This window comes from Populus nigra, chromosome 7 (genome assembly GCF_951802175.1).
Source record: "Populus nigra chromosome 7, ddPopNigr1.1, whole genome shotgun sequence".
NCBI lineage: Eukaryota > Viridiplantae > Streptophyta > Magnoliopsida > Malpighiales > Salicaceae > Populus > Populus nigra.
Genome location: NC_084858.1, coordinates 11,298,290 through 11,318,053, shown reverse-complemented (window position 1 = coordinate 11,318,053; position 19,764 = coordinate 11,298,290). Strand labels below are relative to the sequence as shown.

Below are 19,764 nucleotides of genomic sequence, written 5' to 3'. Positions count from 1 at the left end.
CAATTCTCTTAAGTTGTGTCAGGACCCAATGCTCTTGGGTCTGGCATCCGGATCCAAGACTAATGGATCCTGTGTCAGAACCTAATTCTCTTAGGTCCTGTGTCAGGACCTAGGGCTAATAAGTCCTGCATCAAGACCCAAGGTTCTTGGGTCTTAGGTTTCTAAATATAATTATTTGTATTATAAATATTATTATTTTTATTATAATTAAAAGTATTAATATAAAAAATATTATTATTTGTGTTATAAATATTATTACTTTTATTATAATTAATATTATAAATAAAATAATTTTAAAAATTATTATTTATATTGGAAAACAACCATAGATTTGATTCGGAGTGTAAAATTATTATTATTATTATTATTATTATTATTATTATTATTAAATTTTAAAAAACTATTATTACTATTGAAGAAAAGCCATAATATTTTTTTAAAGATTAAAAAATAGAAAAAATTTGAGAGATAAGTTAAATATTATGATTAATATTATAAATATTATTATTGGGTTTGACGTTGCAACTAAACTTAACGCTCTTGGGTTCGACTTTGCAACCGGACTCAACACTTTTGAATCTTGGATTTTTATGATTTTTTTTATTAAAATAAAAAGTGAGCCTGTGGCGTAGTAGAGGCCATCTAACTAGTAAAAAACTAAAATGACATCATTTTGGATAAATATTTTAAAAACAAAAATCTTAGAGTTGACTTGAATATATTGATTAGGTCTCACTCAGGTTTGACGAAGTCAACTAAGTTTGTTAGATTTAATTGAATCAATTTTTAAACTAATTAGAAATGAAACCCGACATGAGCCACACTCCAAATCAACGGATTACCAGACTAACTTATTAAACATGTTTAACACCTATGATTTAGAATCTAAAATAGAAAATTTTAAACATGTATATTTCTAAAAAAATATGAAACTACATATAGTATGTCAAATAAAAGAAAAGTTGAAGAAAAAATATGTTATTTTTGAAACAAACACAATACCATTATGGAATATTTAAAAATAAAGAAAAGATTTTATAACTTTGGAGATAAACGGCCCTAAAAAACATACCACAGTGTTGCCTCTATAGTTAGATTTATTGTGTATGTATTATATAGATAATGAATGAAAACTAATTTTTTACTCTTATTTTTCAATTTATTTTTAAAATTAGAATAATTTTCAAAAACACATCTTTTCAATGCACTTTAGCCAATTTATGATTTTTAGGCACTTTTGTTTATTTCATGTAGTTTCTTATAATAAAAATGGAAGAAGAAAAAAATTATTATATAATAGATATTATCTTCCATAAAGTAATAAAAATTATTATATAAAAAAATTAATATAAATGAGAGAAAAAGATAAATAAATATTATCTTCCATAAAGTAGAAACCCAAGAAAAACTGAAAAAATTATAAGGGAGATTCTACACAGTCAAGAAATAAAAAAATTAATTAATCTTTAACCACAAACCTTTTCAATTAGAGATTTTCATTCAAGAAGGAAAGAACATAATATATATATATATATATATATATATATATATATATATATATATATATATATATATATATATATATATATATATTTCAATTTTAATTTTTATAGTTTTGATGGGACCTGAGCAATACAAATTAATGCCTAGGAAAAAGAGACAGACACACAAAAATCCTACATCAAAAACACCCTAAAAAAGACCCAAAAAAAAAAAAAAACTAGTAGAACAAAAAATCCCTCTCGGCCAAAACAAAAAGAAGCCTTAACCACCCATCCCCCCTCACTTTGCAGGTGGTATGTTTTAAATAAAAGAGTAATTAGAAAGAAAAGAGTAACCCTAAAAAAAATCCAATGAGTAACATGTAAACCCTAGGAGGTCCATCGTCAAGCCAGTCGTCCAGTCACCCCTTCTCTCTCATCATAAAGCTTCGCAGAAACATGTAAACCCTTGATCTGAAATTAGTAAAAAATTGTATTAAATAATTGAATTTTTTACAGAGAAATAATAATAAATATGCTATGATTAGAGGAGGGTCCCAATGAGTTAGTTTAAAAATTTTAATGAAATTAAATAATATAGAAGTAATGGTGGCCAAGTAAAATTATAAGAAATAACATGTAAACCTTGATCTGAAACTAGTAAATTAGTATAGTGGATGCCATCATAGGTTAAATAAATTACAACCAAATAAAATATTATTAAAAGAATATTCATGAATTGAGAGAGAATCCTTAGAAAAAACATAATGGAACTATAAATAAATGAATGCATAAATCTATGCTCGAATAATATCGACCATTAGTATAAACCTTACATTTAGTCGTATAATCTTTAACCAACATGGTGAAAATTATTTTGGGAGAAGTTTGATAATGATCAATGGAAAATTTAGTCTACAGGAATATAAATAGTACAAATGAAATGAGAATAATAATAGAGAAGTGGTTTATAGAGGTAGGAAATAAGGATTTTTAAGGGGAAACTTATATAAAAAACAGAATTAGGTTAGGAAGAACAAGAGAAAAAGTTAACTGGTAGAGAGAGAAACGAACGTTTGAGAAAGAGAAAGAAGATTAAGAGGAAAAGCTTGCAAAGAAATCAATAACTAGGGTGCAAATTCAGTTGGTAAGATGTTTTTCATACCTTATTTCCTTGTTTTAGTGGTTTTGGTGTTAGAGATGAGAAATTCTCAATATCTCAATTCTAGGGTTCTTGATTCAAGTTTGGGGAAAAAGATAGTTTGTTACAAATTGACTAAATAATCATGAAACGGGTGTTTATTAGGGAGAAATAATGAAAGCAAGTGAGCTAAATTGATGAAATGTTGACAAACTTAGGGCTGACCATGGGAGGGTGATTTTGGAAAATGGCATAAATTGGTAAGTTGGGTGAATTTGTATGTGTATTAAATCTAGAAGTATGGAAAATTATGTTTGGGATAGGTTATGGTTTAAATATATAAAATGCATGTTATATGTATGTGTTAGGAGAATGTAGGCGTAAGGACTTGACTTTTTCAAAACCAAAATCGGCAGCATTTTTTTTCTGTTCTTGATATTTTTCACAGTGACATTCTGTGAATTAGTAACTAGGTTTCCTTCCTTTTCACGCTATCATACGAATATAGTTTTCGTAAATCAACATTCCTATAAGATAGATACTCAATACACATGCTCATAATATTATATCTTCATATTCATACATTTTCATTATATCATATTGACATTCTCATAAGTTTGCATTCTTGTTTTAGTCTCGTTATCAACACGAGTACCAAACGACAATTTTACATAGCTAGTACTTTCTTTCATACGATCCTCATGTGATTACACAACACATTATACTCATAAAAGAGAGTACCACATAAATATATTCATAACATCGTATCTACATGTTCGCACATCCACATTCATGTTCCATTACAAGTCCTTACAAAAGTATCGAATGACAAATATTCAATATAACACCTAAGACATATTATTGCATAACACCTTTCAAAATATGTGAACCTGTGGAATGGGCTTTCCTACATACCTTGATTATGTGATGTCCCTGTTACAAAAACAACATGGATACAAGAATTGTAAATAATAAATAACTAGAAGTATGTTATCGATACTTTTCGTTATTAACTTAGAATGGGCATATTCTTTCTTTTACTTCTTATATGCATTGTTAAGTGTACTTTTCTCACTCACACATCCCAACCTCTTCATAGGAGTTGTGGGGTCGAAGTTTAACATCGGTCAGGGTTAATTACTTCATTTAACCCGATTGTCCACCTTGGATGCTTTGAACCGTAGTTAATTGCAACATTTAAATTCGATCATCCATCTCAGATGCCATTAACCAAAATTAATCACAAAATCAAACCCGTCATTTCTACGGATACCATTAGCCGAAGCCAATCATCATAATCAGCTCGACCATCCATCTCGAATGCCTTTAGCCGAAGCTAATTATCAATATCAACCCGGTCATCCATCTTGGATGCCATTAGTTAAAGCTAATCATCAATATCAACCCGGTTATCTATCTTGGATGCCATTGGTCAAAGCTAATCAATAACTCAATCAATATTTTGTAATCGATTTAATATTCATCAACAACTCAATTGACATTTTATAGGTGGTTTAACATTCGTTAACAACTTAATCACCATCTCATACTCAGTCTAATATTCATTAACAACTCAATCAACATTTTATAATCGGTTTGATATTCGTCAACAACTCAATTTCGTTAACAACTCAATCAACATTTCATAATTGGTTTGATATTCATCAACAACTCAATCAACATTTCATAGTCGGTTTAACATTCACCACAACGTAATAATTTATTATCCTCATGGAATTTAAAATGTAAAAGTTCTAAGTGAGGATTTAATGTAATGGTATGGATATTAACTTATGGATTGTAAGATTAACTGATGTTTGAAACATTTATGAATATTAATTGGAATATTGGGATGTATAAAGATTTATATGGTTAAATGTTGTTGTGATGTCACGGTCGCACAAATTAATTACCTTATCTTCAAACACAACACATAAGATAGTATAGAGCAAGCAAGGGGTCGATCCCACGAGGAAGATTCAAGTCAGATTTTTATGCTAGATGATATGCAATTTGGGGGGGGGGTTTGGACGTTATCTAGGCTAAAGCAAAAGAAAATAGAAAACTATCAAACTATCAAACAAAATTTAATAAAATCAGAAAATTATCAAGAGAACAAACCTTGGTCACAAGTACACATCCACCTACAAAAATCAGAACTGATCATGGAAACGAAACATCAATTTATATTCTGAATATTTATCTCTTCTTAACATTGGTTAGTTAACGGATCTGCCGTATAACTAACCTTAACCATCAAACAACCACAGTGTTCGCACTAGTAATTTAATTTAATGGCAGCCTTAAGAACTAGATAAGTTGATTAATCAAGAAAACATAACTGTCCGCAGTCTATGTTTGATTTGATTGAATGTTCTCCTTAAGATTAATAATGTGATCCGCCACAATTATTAAACTCAGTTGCTTCACAAGTTCATATACCACAACTCCGGTTTTGATATCAAACTTAGCAATAGATTGTTTACAATAATAACTTAGAGTCCGCTTTAGCAATTAAAATAAACAATCATAGGAAAAATAAGCATAGGAGAATAAACATATTCATCATATAAACTGAAAAGAAAAGGTAAAATAAATCTCACAGTTCTTGAAATCCGAAGGTTTTCGTGTCCTTGCAACCAAGAAAAAGTGTTTAGCCTTGCATGTTTGTTGAACAACTAATCAAAAAGAAGGAATAATGCATAATTTAGAGTTTCTTAGAGGAAGAGGGTGTTTTTCTCTTCTTGGCTGGCTGCCCCCCTTCTCTTCTCTCATTCTTTTTATATCCTAGGAAACCCTAGGTCTCTATTTTACAAAATAGTCCTCCATTAAGTAGACTGTTTACATTTAAGTACTTCAATAACTATTTTTCTAAAAAAGAAGAAATAGCCTTGTATGAAATCTTCAAGCTTTGACTTAGAGGAGCTAAATTGATGAAATAAAAACTTGGATATCGGTTTAGATGCTTCAGAATGTAATTTGGACTCATTTCTTCACGAAACCTGTTTGCGGGCAGAATTCAAATGTCATCTTTGAAAAATCATATCTCCCTCATATGACATCCTTTTTGGCTGAAATGTGGAGCGTTTATAGACCTTTGAGTCATGAATCTAAAAAAATTAAGTTTTCATCAATTGGACTTCTGTAGCTCCAGATATTCAAGTTGGAATGGCTGAAGGTCAACATTGGCAGATTGCGAGATTTGACTTTGAAGGCTGCGATTTCCATGCTCTTCCTTATTTTATTTTCTTGCCTTTGATTTCCAGAAAGGTATGGATGTTAGCTTTTTAATGCCACTGGAATCACTTCATTTCAACCTCTAGAGCTCACGCTCTGCACAAAACATCGATTGAAAGTCAAATCTGCCAATTATCTCCAATGTACTCCTTTTTGCATCTTTCATCCAAAAGTGCCTTCAAAACATAAAACAAAGTATATCAAGGCATTTTATATATAAAACATAGGCAAAATACTAGTTAAATATGGGTGAAACTATTGAATAATATGGTTGCATCAAATGTTAATTAGTAGTCTGGACATAATAGTTTGGGAGTTGTAGGAGAAGTTTCTAGAATAGGACCCGACTTCTCAAAAACTTGTATAGTTGGAGTTGAAAGTAAGGGTCGACTCTCTTGTCTTTTAATTATTTAAAATGCTCTTGTAATGTTAGAATTCAATGAAATTATTATGTATTGTGTATATATTTTTCATCATAAAAATTATGCTCGTAGGACAGAAAATTTGTATGTTAATTGTAATCAACTGTAATGATAGTAAATTAGTATGTGAATTGTAATCAATTGCAATGAAAAAAAATTAGTATATGAATTGTAATCAATCGCATCAATAAAAAATTTAGTATATGAATTTTAATCGACTATAATAACAAAAAATCCATATACAAATTGTAATCGACTGCAACGGAGAAAAATCCATATGTGATATAATTGACCGCAAAGATGAAAAAAATGAATGTAAATTGTAATCGATCGCAATAAAGAAAATTAACATGTGAAGTTAAAGTGACCATAATAGTGGACCTTATAATATATAATATGAAAGAAAGCCAATTGTTTGGAAAAAGGGATATAAAATTTAAATAAGTTAGTCGTTTAGACAGGAACTATAAAAATTAAATGAAGCCAATTGTTTGGACATTAATTTAAAATGAAATGAGCTAAAAGCATGAGATGGGGCTATGAATTAGAAAAGTAATTAGTTGACCACATAAGCGCGGTTGTGGATCTTGACAGAATTAAATGAACACTTATTTTGATGTGATGGTTAATAGTATCAAGGAGCAGAAAATGTGCTTGTATTAAATAAATGAATTGAGTAAATGAGAATAAAAATATTGAGATTAAAAAATAATATTGATGGGTTATAAATGGACATACACATGTTGAAATTGAAAATAAAAGGTACTTAAATGGACCATAAATGGACATAAAAATATTGAGATGCAAAAATAATGTTGATAGGCCATAAATGGGCATAGATTGAAAAATCATATTGATAGGCCATAAATGGGCATAGAATGTTGAGATTAAAAATTAATATTGATGGGCTATAAATGGAAATAAACATGTTGATATTGAGAAAAAAAAATATATAGAAGAGCCATAAATGAACATAAACATGTTGAGATTGAAAAATGAACTAACAAAATTAGTTGATCAAAAATAACATGTTAGATATTTTTAAAGGATTAAATATGGTTATTCTAGTAGTAATCGTTTAGAGAAAGAGAGATGAGTTAAACTGATTCTGAATAAAATTAAAATCAAGAGTTGTAGAACAAAACTTCTCAAACTAGGCAAATGATGCCTTTTTTAATCCATATAAATGTTGTTTTAAATGATAAACCCCAGTAGAGGAGTGAGTTAACTTACTAGGTGAAGGAGTCATATAAATTTCTCCTTTGAGGTCTTCATATAGAAATGCATTCTTCACATTATATATCAGATTGATCATCCTTTCGAGGCAATAATAACCATAAAAAATACTAACATTGGCTATTTTAGCAATAGATACAAACAGATTCTTATAATTAAGTCCATACTCTTGTCGATTCTTATGAGCCATCAGACGAGGCTTTATACCTTGCAATAGAACCATCAAGCTATAACTTTACGATATAAATCCATTTATAGCCAAAAATTTTGATGCAATCATGATAAGGAACAATATCCTACGTGTGATTATCCCAAAGAGCCTTAAGTTTTTCTTGTATAGCTTGTTTTCAACATGCTTGAGTAGAAGTCTAGAGTGAGACTTAGGTACAATAGAAGTATTAAGAGTAGCTTGAAGAGTTGTATGAAAGAACTCATACCTATTTGAAGAATGTGAAATCCAAAATGACCAACGAGGTTAAGCTTTGATAGGATTTGATGTTGGGGGTAGTTCATGCTATAGGACTGGTGGATGACGTCATTAATACATAATTCCTAAATTAAAATGTTCATAACTTAACACATCATCAAAATTTAAAAGTAAAAATGAAAAGGAATTATGAGAAGTAAAAGATTGAAATGAATGTTGATTTTCAAATAAGATTGTATTTCAAGAAATACAAAGTTTATTAGCAGCCAAATCATAACACACAAACCCTTTATAGACATTAATATATACTATAAAAGTACACAAAACAAATTGAGTAGCAATCTTGTGTTGTTCAGTGGATTGTAAGTGAACAAAACAAACACAACCAAATATATGAAAAGAATTATATTTAGGAGAAAAACTAAATAAAAAAGAACATGGAGAATTAAAATTGAGAACTTATAAGGATAGATGGTTAATCAAATAAACATTTATGGATAATACTTCTACCTAAAATCTTGGTGGTACAGAAGACTCACTTATCAAGGTACAAATAACATATAAAAGTGATAATTCTTACGCTTGACAACCTTATTTTGTTAAAGAGCGTATAACCAGGAATGTTGGAAGAGAAAACCGGTTGAAAGAAATTAAACATATATTCCTCATTGAATCAGATCTTAAAGTTTCAAAACAAGTAGAAAATTGATTTTCAATAAAGACAATACAATTTTGAAAGACAGAAAACACATAAGCTTTAGAAAAAAAAAAAGTCTAAACTAAATAAATATAATTATAAAAAAATGTTATAAATACTTGTATTAAACATGTGAGAAAATGGGGCTGACACCCCATACATTAATATAAATGATCTTAAAACAAGTAGAAGCCTAATTATTATGTGAAGGAAAGGGTTAGGAGTTGTTTTTACCAAGTTTATATGAACCACAAGCAAAAGACATAGTAGAATATGAAAGAAAATCTTTATTATCTAAATAACCATGTTTCATAAGATAAGTTAAAATAATAGAATTGAGATGTTCTAATTTCTTATGTCATACATTATTATTATTAACAATTACACTACAACTAAAAGCAATAGACCCAAGAATCAAAAAATGAAGAGTTAATAAACATCCCACTTTAGACCATTTACTATCATTTTCCACGACACTTAATCATGCACACGATAATCATCATGATCAAATTGAATTTTACAATTATTATATAACAATTAGCCAATAAATTTTAATTTGGTAGATAAATCTGGAGGCATAAAAATATAATTGAAGAAATATCCTAAATCTCCAATCTTTTATAATATAAAGAGAGTTGTCATTGGTTATCTGAATATAAATATTGTGTAAAGCATTTGTACTCCTAGTCATATGATTGAATATTGTACAGTTAACCATCCAAGAAAAAGTAAGAAGACAAAAACAATAATTTGTTAACCATTCTAGGCATAGTTTTGAAACCTGAATCGGCCTGGCGGGTTGACCCGGGACCCAGCCGACACGGGTATGGGACCAGTCCGGGTCTAAGAAAAAACCCACCTGGGAGTTAGCCTGGCGAAACCTGACTGGCCCGGCAGGTCGACCCGGGTATGGGACCAGTCCGGGTCTAAGAAAAAACCCGCCTGGGAGTTAGTTCGATGAAACCTGGCCGACCCGGGTAAACCCGGCCGAGACCCGACCTATTTTTTTTATATGCATAGAGGTCAAATGACGAAGATGAATGTTGTTTTCCCTCCATGTCTTTTTTTATTTCTCCTTTTATTCTTGCCTTTACACGTGCAAACTGCCTCCAACCATCCATTTCTTTTGATACAAGCGGCTTCTCTCTCCTTCTCCCAATGGCTAGTAGTTAGATATTTTCTGTTTGCTCACAACTATTTTTAACTCAAAGATTGGTTTCGATAATTAAAGAGATTTGTCCTTTTAAAATTTTTATTTTAATAGTAAAGTTAGTATTTAAAAGAAATTATTAAATTTGCATCCCAACATATAAGGGTGTTTCTAAAATAAAAAAAAAATTAATAATTATTTTTTTAGAAAATCATGAAGTTGTTATCGATTCATAGTTCTTGATTGGGCATTGCTTCTTCGGGTAATGTATCAGTTCTCTTATTTTAAATATTTTAAAATTTATGTTGTTGAATGTTTTGTTTTAAATATTTTAAAATTTACATTTGTTTTTTGTTTTGGATATTGAATTAAATTTATTTTGTTGGTTTAAAATTTAAATTTGATTTATGTAAATGTTGCATTGTAACTAGTTAGGTGTTTTATATAGGTGTTTTTTTTTTGACCCAGGTCAACCCATCTGACCCGTGATCCAATCACTGGACCGGGTCGATGACCGGGTCGGGTTTCAAAACTATGATTTCAGATGTAAGAGTAAAAGAATAACTGCTAACAAATTACCGATCTAAAAAAAGAATCAAATAGGCAATTGTGAAACTGGACTGGACAATATTATAAGGGGTTAAAGTTTGTTAATTTTGAAGTCACACTTGACAATATTTAATGACGTGCCTTTTTTTTTGTAATAATTGTAAAATTTCTTGCTATAGTTTTTTGCAATATATCCAAACTCCCTACATTTGATCTACTGAGTTTGTGACTTGAATCTTCATTTTCCTTGAGCAACACATGTCACAATAAATATCTTAAACATCATAACTTTTAAACTAAATTCATGTTAAGTGAATAGGCGTTGTTCTTCATGTAATAATTCCCATAAACAAACCTCTAAAAATGGAACATGATGTTGATTGATCAAACTAGCACGTGCAATCTTAAATTTTAGTCTTCGTTTTATTAGAAACCAATCTCTTTGGCTCTCAAGATGAATAACTTGTAGTGCCATTAAAATGAATCTTTCTTTTTTCTTGAGCAACACATGTCACATTAACTATCTTAAACATCATGACTTCTAGGCTAAGTTCATGTTAAGTGACTAGGTGTTGTTCTTCATATAATAATTCCCATAAATAAACCTCCAAAGATGGAACATGATGTCAATTGATTAAACTAACACGTGGAATCTTAAATTTTAGTCTTAGATTTATTAGAAACTAATCTCTTTGGCTCTCAAGATGAACAACTTGTAGTGCCATTAAGGCCTTATTAGGAACAATAGAATGAACTATTCTAATATATTTACTCCATAATTAAGAAAACTAGAATAAAGTTGTTTAATAGAAAGATTACCTTGGTGATCGTTTTCAATTTCTAACTCTAATTGATACTTTCAAACAACATTATTTTGAGAATAAATTCTTTAAAGATAAGTCCACATTTCCATAACAATAATGAATGATCAAAGATGATTCACTATATATGGTTCAATATAACCCAGTAACTAGGAGAAAATATGAACATCCTTATTCTCCCAAGAATCAATAACCTAGGGATTACTGAGAGCCTTAGATGACTCATCTAAGTGACCTATAATTCTTTTCCCTTTCATAAATATCTTGAATTGAAACTCCAAATTGGATAATTCTTTCCATTAAAACAAATAATAATTTTTTTTTTCATAATAAATTAAAAAAAAATGAACTAGTGAAAAAATAGAGCTTGGTGTCAAAAGAATCTTTTTACATCTAGAAATTGCCTATAAACCCAAACCAAGAAAAAATAATCTCAAGAGAGAACCCCAAGAAAAATATCCCACAACTTGACTTAGAAAAAAATACCAACCCAAAGAGTTAAGCATAAAATTTAGAATTTTAACTTGCACATCATGTCAAAATGGTCTCCATGTCTCTCAATGAAAGCTCTTGTTCTTTTCTCTTTAAATAGTCAGAGCATTATCATATTTATATCCTATAATTACTCTTGGACTATAATTACAATCTCTTTAAAACAGTAATTATGCATAATTAGTTGTCCATCAATTAATCTCTATACATCAAGTAATTGTATATAAATTAATCTGTCTAAACCTAGATATTATAGCTAACAAATTAAATCAAAAGACTTTGAATATTCAAGAAATCCAAATTTGAGGATGTTATGTTGCACGGTGAAATCCGGTTCAAATATAGAATGCTGAGTATTGAGTATCAAATTTCAATTGGTGGAAACTTTTTAAGTTTTTCTATATATAATGAGTTTTCTTATTTAATTTAGATTCATAATACAACAAGCGGTAGAATTTGGTGTTTAATTTTCCAAGTTGCACAAGACCCTTTTGGAGAGAGGTTAAGAAGATTTTGTTGAGTTGCATTTTGAAGTGTTCTTAGAGCATCCATTAAATATTATGTAGGTGCATTTATTAAACTTTATTTATTATTGGATTGTGTTAAGAATAGATAAAAATAAAATATTTAAGTAAAAATCATTGATATTTATTAAAGACATTGATTAAGTAAGCGTGATTTTATATGGTAAAATTTGTAATTGTTTACAATAAATTTTACACAAAAAACAAAAAGGTGTAATTGTTTAAATAAATTATATTATTTTCGGATTTCAATATTATTAGTTTTGGCTTCTTTTTAAGTATTTTAAAAGTTTTGACGGTAAAAAAAAAAAGAGTCAATAAAATAATATACAGGTTAAGAGTGATTTAAAAGATTTATTTTATATTGTTTATAATTTTACATGATAAATAAATGGGAAAAATAAGATTAATGTATCTTTTATAAATTTATTTAAAAACAAATTCACCAATATTTTTTTTTAATTAAAGGCTGTTAAGATTTACATACTAGTATGGGTGTTATATATTACTATAGCTGTATTGCGTTAATAGTATAATATTGAATCAAATATTTTAATGCATTTATTCTTTGTAATTATATATATATATATATATATATATATATATATATATATATATATTATATTATATTATCGAGTGCAAGCAATACTTTTCTCACTCAAACGAGAACCATCATAATTTACGTGAATGGAGGAGAACCATTCCACCCTCTCTCTCTCTCTCTCTCTCTCTCTCTCTCTCTCTCTCTTTTAATTATAAAAAAGGCCCAAATCATAATAAAAATTGAAAATGAGCCCAAAGCCCTATCTAGACCATCTCCATCGTACCCATCCATCCATAAGGCGGTCGGTCCTTGCACCAAAAAGTGCCACGTGTTCCGATTTCGAACAAAATAAAATAAAAAACTCAAAAACAATCGTGAGAGGCAAAAACTACGTTAAAGCCGCCGGAGAAAAAAAACGTTTTAAGAAGATATTTTCTTTACTTTTTCATGTTTATCTATATTATAAAAGAATGGTCAATAAAATTTCTTTTTCAATAAAAAAATATAAATTTTAGATGAAGGAAAGTGTTTTACAATTTAGAAAAATAAAAGTCACTTTTAGAAACTAAAGTTTTTTCATTATTTTATATATATATATATATATATAGCTAAATGATAAATATTTTTCTAACAATAATCTACTTTTTTAAAATTCATTTTGTTTTTTTAAGATACCACTCTCCAGAGCAAAATTGTTTGTCGACAAATCAAGAGGGCCTAAAACACCCCTTCCCTATCTTCTCGTCTTCTTCTTCTTCTGTCTTTAAAAGAAACCAACACATAGTTGATGATACTACAGTCCTACTTACCGTACCACCCAACAGTTTCTTCTTCTTCTTGTTTTTTTTTTTTTTACAACAATATATATATAAGAAAGTTCTTCCCTTTCACTTTAACTGCTTCTATCTCCTCACTTTGTATTATTTTCTTTCGTAACTCTGTTCCGCCGTATGGCAACCACGACCGCTACGGCGGCTTCGTTTAGTTTGTGTCCTTTCTATTCAGATTCTATCAGTAGTGGTTTGTTACCCCGAAAGTCTCTTATAAGCTTCCCCGTAAAGCGGAATTCTGTGAAGTCGCTGGAGTTGAACAAGAGAAATGGTGCCTTTTCGACAAGGGCTAAACCCTCTTCCTTTGTCGTTAGATGCGCTGCTTCTTCTAATGGAAGGGTATGTGATAAGTTAATACCTAAAGTAGCAATGATGGCCAATTATTTATATATTGAAATTATGTTGAACTAGAGCTTCTTGAGTGACGAGTTTGGGAGATTTGACAGGTTACGCAGCAAGAATTTACAGACATGGCATGGCAAGGAATTGTATCTTCTCTAGATGTGGCGAAAGAGAACAAGCATCAGATAGTGGAGACGGAGCATTTGATGAGAGCCCTCTTGGAGCAAAAGAATGGCCTTGCTCGCCGCATCTTTTCCAAAGTTGGGGTTGATAATACTCGTCTTCTTGAAGCCACCGACAAGTCTATACAACGCCAACCCAAGGTAATTCCTATATGTTCAAGTTTAAGCTAGGATTTTGGCATCATTCTCCAAGATGGAAGCCGGAATGCCATTTTGTTGCTTAATAATTTGACACCTGACTATCAAAAACTTCCTAAGCAATGTGTTTTTTTAGGCGGCCAATCTTTCAATACAATGTAAGGCGTTGATTGGATGTCTTTGGAAACGTGACCAGCACTTGTTTAGTAGCTTAGTGTTCTAGTCATGAACACAGTTTTGGGTACTGGAAACAGTGGGCTGAAACACCTCACAATATGTTAATGGACCCTCATTTGAATCTAAAGCATGAAATTGTGAAGCAGCTTCTGCTATATAGATAGCACGATAATGAAAAAACAAAATCTAGCTAGCAGAATAACAGTCAATTTTTGGTATATACAGACTTACATATCATTTGGATATTCCATCATATACTAGGTCAGTCAATTCGGTGAACTAATAATTTGACAAGTTGGGATTTTGTGTCAGAAGCTTTTACAATGGCCACATTATCATTTTATGAGTCTCTATGTCTATTTATGCTAGGTTCATAGCGAATCTACTAGTTCAATGTTGGGGCGTGACTTGGAGACCCTGATCCAGCGAGCTAGGGAATACAAGAAAGAGTATGGAGATTCATTTGTTTCTGTTGAGCATTTGGTTCTTGGATTTGCTCAGGATCAACGGTTTGGGAAGCAATTATTTAAGGATTTCCAAATATCCTTACAAACTCTGAAATCTGCAATAGAATCCATTAGGGGGCGCCAATCAGTTATAGACCAAGGTGGAATACTTTCCCTGTGAGCTTTTTGTGTGCGTGCGTGTGTGCATGTGTGTCTAAGTGTTGGGGGAAGGGGGATTGAACTGTGAAATGGTCCAGGTTCTTTTAACGCAACAATATGCTGGGGCTGAGGGGTGGGGGGGGGGGTAGTTAGTCATCTGGGTTGAACTAGTGTTCCTGGGACATGGAAACATCTCCATTTTTTAATATGATAGATGGTTACTTATAAAATGCAGTTTTTCATGCATATATGTATTTAACTGCATATTAGTTGATGAATGATTTATAGTTTCACCTTTTTGTTTCTCTCAATGTTTAAAATTCTGCATGAAGCATATCAGAAATGCTGTTAGTTTGTTACAGATCCCGAAGGGAAGTATGAAGCACTGGAGAAGTATGGAAAAGATTTGACAGCCATGGCAAAAGCAGGAAAGCTTGACCCAGTTATTGGAAGGGATGAGGAAATCCGTAGATGCATCCAGATTCTATCCAGGAGAACGAAAAACAATCCTGTGCTTATTGGTGAACCAGGTGTGGGGAAAACTGCAATTTCCGAAGGGTAAGCAGTTAAGTGTTTGCTTCTTCATAGAAACAATATCATTGGAGTAGGATCAACCATGATGCTGGGTATTTCTGATAAATTGGGTTCTTGATCTGACCACTTTCTGGCTTACTTCAAACCAGCAATTGGCTTTATAAGTTGTTATTCCTGAACTTTTTTTTGACTTGCAGCTTAAACAAACTTACTCATTGTTATGTCAATATTTTACTTGTATCATAGAACATATTAAGATAATGAAAACAGTACTCAAGCATGTGCCAAGTCCCAAGTGCAGGGATCAGCACTCTCCTACTGGATTGTTTGTTTTATGGACCTGGTTTGAGCTTCTGGATGCCGTGGGGAGTTTGCAAGGGGGTTGGTTAAATAGTTTTTGTCTAGTTTGACTGCCTACATTAGGTTTCCATGACGTCTTGGTGGTCTGCTTCTGTACTGTGTAGATGACTCTGACTGTACTTTTGGACAGGCTTGCCCAGAGAATTGTGGAAGGGGATGTACCTCAAGCTTTGATGAACCGGAAGGTGCATTCTTTATGTGCATCTTAAGTTCTACTCACTGGAACTATTCCTTTCTCCTCTCCCATGTTATCAGAGGAAGGGCTGCCTTGTCCATAACCTGGTAATGATTTTGTTAGCTGTTGCTTTACAGCTAATATCCCTTGACATGGGTTCCCTCATTGCTGGGGCGAAATATCGAGGAGAATTTGAGGATAGATTGAAGGCTGTACTTAAGGAAGTCACAGATTCAGATGGTCAGATAATCCTTTTCATTGATGAGATTCACACAGTGGTTGGTGCTGGTAAGCTGCATATCAGATATTTTTACTTTATATCCTTTTCCTTTGAGCTCTTATGTTTTTATGAATTGAATTTTCTTCAATTAGAATATTGTAATTATTTGAGAATGCCATTACTTAGTGAAACATACCTGTAATTTGGATGAAGTTAGATTGGAAGGAGGTGATTCTTAATATAATAAAGAATTTGAATGTGGCCTAGACCTAGGGGCTGTTCTAATATGTGAAATGAGGTTTGTTAATGAACTGTTGATAGTACATTGGATAGCAATAATGACATGGTAATACTTGTCTCAGGAGCCACAAATGGGGCGATGGATGCGGGGAATCTTTTGAAACCCATGCTTGGCAGGGGAGAGTTGCGTTGTATTGGTGCAACAACACTGGACGAGCATCGTAAGTATATTGAGAAAGATCCTGCTTTGGAGCGTCGTTTCCAGCAAGTTTTTGTTGATCAACCTACAGTAGAGGATACAATATCTATACTCCGGGGACTGCGTGAAAGATATGAGCTGCATCATGGAGTCCGTATTTCTGATAGTGCACTTGTGGAGGCTGCGGTTCTGTCTGACCGTTACATCAGTGGAAGATTTTTACCTGACAAAGGTAAAACTGATGCACATAGATATATAACAGCCTAAAAGGCTGGAAGATTTTTTATTTTGTATTGGATTATTGAATGTGACAATTCTGTACCTTTTTGTCATTCTTCCAAAATTGTGCTTGCAGCCAATGGCTAATATTAAACCTCATGATCATATGCTAAATTTATGTAGAAGAGATATCAATTGTGCATAAAATTTGTATTGAATCCTATATTTGGTTCTCTTTTGGGAAAGCATAAACTTGTACAATGTCTAAGTGTCTGTACAATTTTTTTTTTAAGAACTACAAGTTCCACAAAGTGCTCATGTTTTTCAAATTGCAGCTATTGATCTAGTTGATGAAGCAGCTGCAAAACTGAAAATGGAAATTACTTCAAAGCCTACTGCCCTAGATGAAATCAACCGTTCAGTTTTAAAGCTGGAGATGGAGAGGTTATCTCTTATGAATGACACAGATAAAGCTTCAAAAGATAGGTTGAGCCGCCTTGATACTGAGTTATCTCTGCTAAAAAAGAAACAAGCTGAGCTGACAGAGCAATGGGAGCACGAGAAGTCTGTCATGACATGCATTCAATCAATTAAAGAAGAGGTATATTTTCACCATGAATATTTGTCAGAAGTTAAACTTTCCCTTCAGCATATATTAGATAACTCTGAGGACAGTTCTGTTGCACACTGCCACACTTGCAAGTTTAAAAAAGACAAACTTAATTATAAGTGTGACCTCCAATGTAATTTAACTATTATAAATACAAATTTGCCAAAAATCATTTAAAAATAAACAATAAAATGCATATTGATGTAACAATCTCAAAGCTAAAATTTATTCCTCTGCTTTATACAGATTGACAGGGTAAATCTTGAGATTCAGCAGGCTGAGCGAGAGTACGATCTAAATCGTGCTGCTGAATTGAAGTATAGGAGCCTGAGCTCTCTGCAACGCCAACTTGAAAGTGCTGAAAAGGAGTTGGATGAGTATATAAAGTCAGGAAAGTCCATGCTGAGAGAAGAAGTAACAGGTGATGACATTGCTGAAATTGTTAGTAAGTGGACTGGTATTCCTATTTCCAAGCTTAAACAATCTGAGAGGGAGAAGCTATTACATTTGGAAGATGAACTGCATAAACGTGTGGTGGGTCAGGACCCTGCGGTGAAAGCAGTAGCTGAGGCCATTCAGCGATCTCGTGCTGGTCTCTCAGATCCTCACCGTCCAATTGCTAGTTTCATGTTCATGGGCCCCACTGGTGTTGGAAAAACAGAACTAGCTAAAGCCCTAGCTTCCTATATGTTCAACACTGAAGAAGCCCTTGTACGAATTGATATGAGTGAATACATGGAAAAGCATTCAGTCTCACGATTAGTAGGAGCCCCACCTGGTTATGTAGGGTATGAGGAAGGGGGGCAGTTGACAGAGACAGTTCGCAGGAGGCCGTATGCAGTTATTCTCTTTGATGAGATAGAAAAGGCTCACTCTGATGTGTTTAATATCTTCCTTCAGGTTTTGGATGATGGTAGGGTGACTGATTCACAAGGTCGCACTGTCAGTTTCACGAACACTGTCATCATTATGACTTCAAACGTGGGTTCACAATATATACTCGACACAGATGATAACTTGCCAAAGGAGGTAGCTAATGAAACAATTAAGAGGAGGGTAATGGATGCTGCTAGATCAGTCTTTCGGCCTGAGTTCATGAATAGGGTTGATGAGTACATAGTTTTCCAGCCTCTGGATCGTGATCAGATAAACAGTATTGTCAGGTTACAGGTATGTTGGTATTGTTTGTTTGGGTTAATAATGATTTTTCTTCAGTGAATGTCTTTGCAACTTGTTATAAACTATAGTTACAGAAACATGGTTAGAGCTTGTTTGGTTCATTCTAGATCCTACTGCCCAAATTAATAATTGTGTTTTGAATCCTAGCTGTTAACTGCAATCATCTTGCAGCCTGGTAGATGTATGTGTGCTTACATGTATGTGTGCGAAGATGTGCTGGATCTTTTACAACTCTTCATGGATACTCATGGAAATGACCTCTTTATTGGATAATCATGGAGTGATTTGATTTGAATTCCAATGCTAACTTCACTATGCTTTTTAGACTGCACGTAGCATATTGCATGTTGGTCCTGTTTTCATGCATTTTCCTGACTGCTTATGCCATGTTTGCTTGTGCATTTCAGCTCGGACGTGTCCAGCAAAGGCTTGCAGACCGAAAGATTAAATTATTGGTCACCGATGCAGCTGTAGAGTTTCTAGGGACTCTTGGGTACGATCCCAACTATGGTGCTAGGCCAGTCAAAAGGGTGATTCAGCAGCATGTTGAAAACGAACTTGCCAAGGGTATCTTGAGAGGGGAATTGAAGGATGAGGATTCTGTCGCAATAGATACGCAGGTTACAGCATTTGCTAATGGCCACCTCCCCCAGCAAAAGCTAGTTTTCAAGCGTCTGGAAACTAGTGAAGATAAGGCAGCTGCAGAAAGTCGAGCTTTTTCACAGACTGTCTAAATGTTTTTACCCGCACTACACTATACAGGTGCTATACATTTTGGGTAGAGGGTTCATAACTCATGCTAAATGAGTATTTCCCATCTTGTGTAAAATTACAGGTCTCGAGGAGTTTTTGTAAGGTGCCTTGACTTCCTAACAACATATTTTATATTCCTTTGTGGTTGGTGAAGTTGGGGTGATCTTGTGTTCTTGTAGTCTGAAGTGCACGAGAGCGACATGATACTAATTTGACAGACCAGAACTGTTGTTATACATACTTTTAAAAGTGAAACGAATTGACAGTATTTTTATTTAAA

The 19,764-nt window shown here is 32.4% G+C and overlaps 1 protein-coding gene across 1 annotated transcript; it reads left to right on the top strand.

Annotated features, from left to right (window-relative positions):
* The first annotated feature begins 13,385 nt into the window (after positions 1-13,385).
* LOC133699322 (chaperone protein ClpB3, chloroplastic-like) lies at positions 13,386-19,764 on the top strand. The gene is made up of 10 exons (XM_062122539.1): positions 13,386-13,890; positions 13,998-14,216; positions 14,760-14,997; positions 15,358-15,553; positions 16,020-16,074; positions 16,202-16,352; positions 16,647-16,955; positions 17,278-17,543; positions 17,799-18,722; positions 19,139-19,764. Exons 1-10 carry the CDS (start codon positions 13,672-13,674, stop codon positions 19,463-19,465), a joined length of 2,904 nt encoding a protein of 967 aa, XP_061978523.1. The 5' UTR covers positions 13,386-13,671; the 3' UTR covers positions 19,466-19,764.

Bases quoted from the DNA above. Each gene is read 5' to 3' on its own strand.
- LOC133699322 (XM_062122539.1), top strand. From the start codon at position 13,672: ATGGCAACCACGACCGCTACGGCGGCTTCGTTTAGTTTGTGTCCTTTC. The intron at 15,554-16,019 runs GTAAGCAGTTAA...ACTTTTGGACAG, and splicing joins AAAACTGCAATTTCCGAAGG to GCTTGCCCAGAGAATTGTGG. The intron at 16,075-16,201 runs GTGCATTCTTTA...GTTGCTTTACAG, and splicing joins AAGCTTTGATGAACCGGAAG to CTAATATCCCTTGACATGGG.